Source organism: Pteropus vampyrus, unplaced genomic scaffold, assembly GCF_000151845.1.
Source record: "Pteropus vampyrus isolate Shadow unplaced genomic scaffold, Pvam_2.0 Scaffold1000005786, whole genome shotgun sequence".
NCBI classification, from domain to species: domain Eukaryota; kingdom Metazoa; phylum Chordata; class Mammalia; order Chiroptera; family Pteropodidae; genus Pteropus; species Pteropus vampyrus.
In genome coordinates, this window is record NW_011920188.1 from 1 (window position 1) to 2,053 (window position 2,053).

Consider the following 2,053-nt stretch of genomic DNA (forward strand, 5'->3'; position numbering starts at 1 on the left):
CCTGACACCGAGCTCCTCTGGCTGTAGGTCCTGGGCTCGAGTCTCGCGGGTCCAGAAGTGGGGCGGGGAGCTGTCAGGTGCTACCCCAGCCCAGGGTCAGGCTCGCCAGGCCAGCTCTGCAGGCGCTAAGGCCAGCAAGCTAGGACAGGCAGAGCGGCACAGATGGACAGGACACCCCAGGCCGACCATCATGACTTCCCTTCCCCTGGGTCCCTGAAGTCCGGGAGGGAAACTGTCCCATTGTTCGAGGCTGGAGCGAGGAGGCGGGGCCAGGGCCCAGGGCCTGCAGGGAGCCCCCCCCCCAACGCTCTTGGCTCCACTTCCCCGGCGAGATGAAGGTGCTCGCAGCTCTCCTGCTCGCCCTGCTGTTATGCAGGCAGCCAGGTACCTAGGGCTCGGGGACAGCCCTGCAGCAATGGGGGACCACATAATTTGGGGCCCCAGAGACCCCTCATTCTGGGGACAGGACGTGGCTTAGGGAGAAAAAGGGACTGAGGCTGGATCCAGAGGCCAGAGGGAGGTGGGTAGGGGCTGCCCTGGGCTCCCACGGGTCCCCCAACCTCCAAGCCCCAGCCCCAGGGGCTCCCCTCTTCCCCCAGCCCCAGCCTCTCTGCAAGGTTCGGGGTTCCCTCTCCTCTCCCAGCCTCAGTTTCCTTTCCAGCAGAATGGGTAGGCCGTCCCGAGGGAGAGGGTGGGCAGCTGCTGTGAGGGGCCGGCCGCAGCAGCTGGTGTCCTCGGTAAGGACACTGCCCATGGCCCTCGGGTAAGTAAGCAGGGCCAGGGAAGTGGAGACTGGGGCAGGGGCGTCGCGGGTGGAGGGGCAGAGCGGGGGAGGGGGACGGAGGGGCGGGGGGAAGGACAGCCCTGGGCGGAGGCTTGGCCCTGGGCCCCGAGCGTGTGTCCCCTGTACCGGGCAGCAGGGCTCACGGGCATCCCTGTGTGGCCAGGGAGAGGGCGGGCACAGGACGAGGAGGACGATGGCGAGGGCGTGGAGATGGAGAGCTACGATGACGACGAGGACGAGGACCGGGAAGCCGGCGTGACGGCGGGCGGAGGTACCTGTGCGCCCACCCCAGCCTCCTGCGTCACCCCGGCCTCAGCACTTCTGTGGGCTCCGCTGAGGGCCAGGCTCGTGTGCGGCCGCCAGTCAGCCTGCCACAGCGCGCCCCTTCCTCACCCTGACCCTGACCCTCGACTGCCGTCCAGAGCAGGGAGCCTAGAGAAGGAGCCATTACTGGGAGGCCAGTGGCCCGGTGGCGAGGTCTAACAGTTCAGCAAGCCCCAGCTGGAGATGAAAGGCCCTGGGCGCGGAGTTCCACCAGGACGGGAGCAGTCTGTCCTGGTGGGGGGCGCAGGGCAGGGGAGGGGAAGGTGAGCTGGCCCCGGTGCTGGGGTCGAGGGCTCGGATCGGCTCCAGCGGGGAGACAGGAGGGTGCTGGGGGTATGGCGGGTTGGAGTGGGGGGTACAAGGGCTTGGAACAGAGCACAGAGTGAGAGCTGAGACCCACGCCCACTCCTCACCCTGACAAGCGCTCCCCGCGGATCCCCGCAGATCCCCGCAGACAGGCACGCTCCCTCCCGCCCATCCCCGAGGACCAAGCCTGAGGGCGTCACCAGCATCCCACCCGCATGGCTGGCCCCTGTACCCCGGCCTGGGGCTGCCCCAGCAGGCCCCGCCCCGTGTACCCAGGCCTTGGCTAGTCCCGCGGAGGGGTGCGGGGTGCAGGGAGGCCCCAGCAGGGCCGCTTTCTTGGAGGTCATCTGACGTGGCAAGGCGAACAGGAAGCGGGAGGAGGCCTAGGAGGCGAAGGGCCAGACCGCACGTGCGCTGGGGGTCTCGGGGCTGCGGACCCCCAGCCTGAGCCCGCCTCGCCCCCCAGAGCTGCCACGATGCTTCGCCTGCCAGTCCCTGCACAGCGGAGAGGGCTGCAGCCAGACTCAGAGGTGCCTCCTCGGCCAGACCGTCTGCAAACGCTCATATCCCAACGGGGACACCGGTGAGCTGCCGCCCCACGACCTGCAGACACACAGTCCTCCCTCATCCCTGCCCCCG

The 2,053-nt window shown here is 69.0% G+C and overlaps 1 protein-coding gene across 1 annotated transcript; it reads left to right on the top strand.

The window, feature by feature from the left end:
• Positions 1–60: 60 nt before the first annotated feature.
• LOC111735720 (glycosylphosphatidylinositol-anchored high density lipoprotein-binding protein 1-like) lies at positions 61–1,997 on the top strand (the record flags this gene model as incomplete). The annotated part of the gene is made up of 3 exons (XM_023527175.1): positions 61–384; positions 948–1,055; positions 1,881–1,997. Coding segments are annotated over exons 1-3 (277 nt in total), but the record flags the coding sequence as incomplete, so codon positions are not given.
• Between the last annotated feature and the right edge of the window lie 56 nt (positions 1,998–2,053).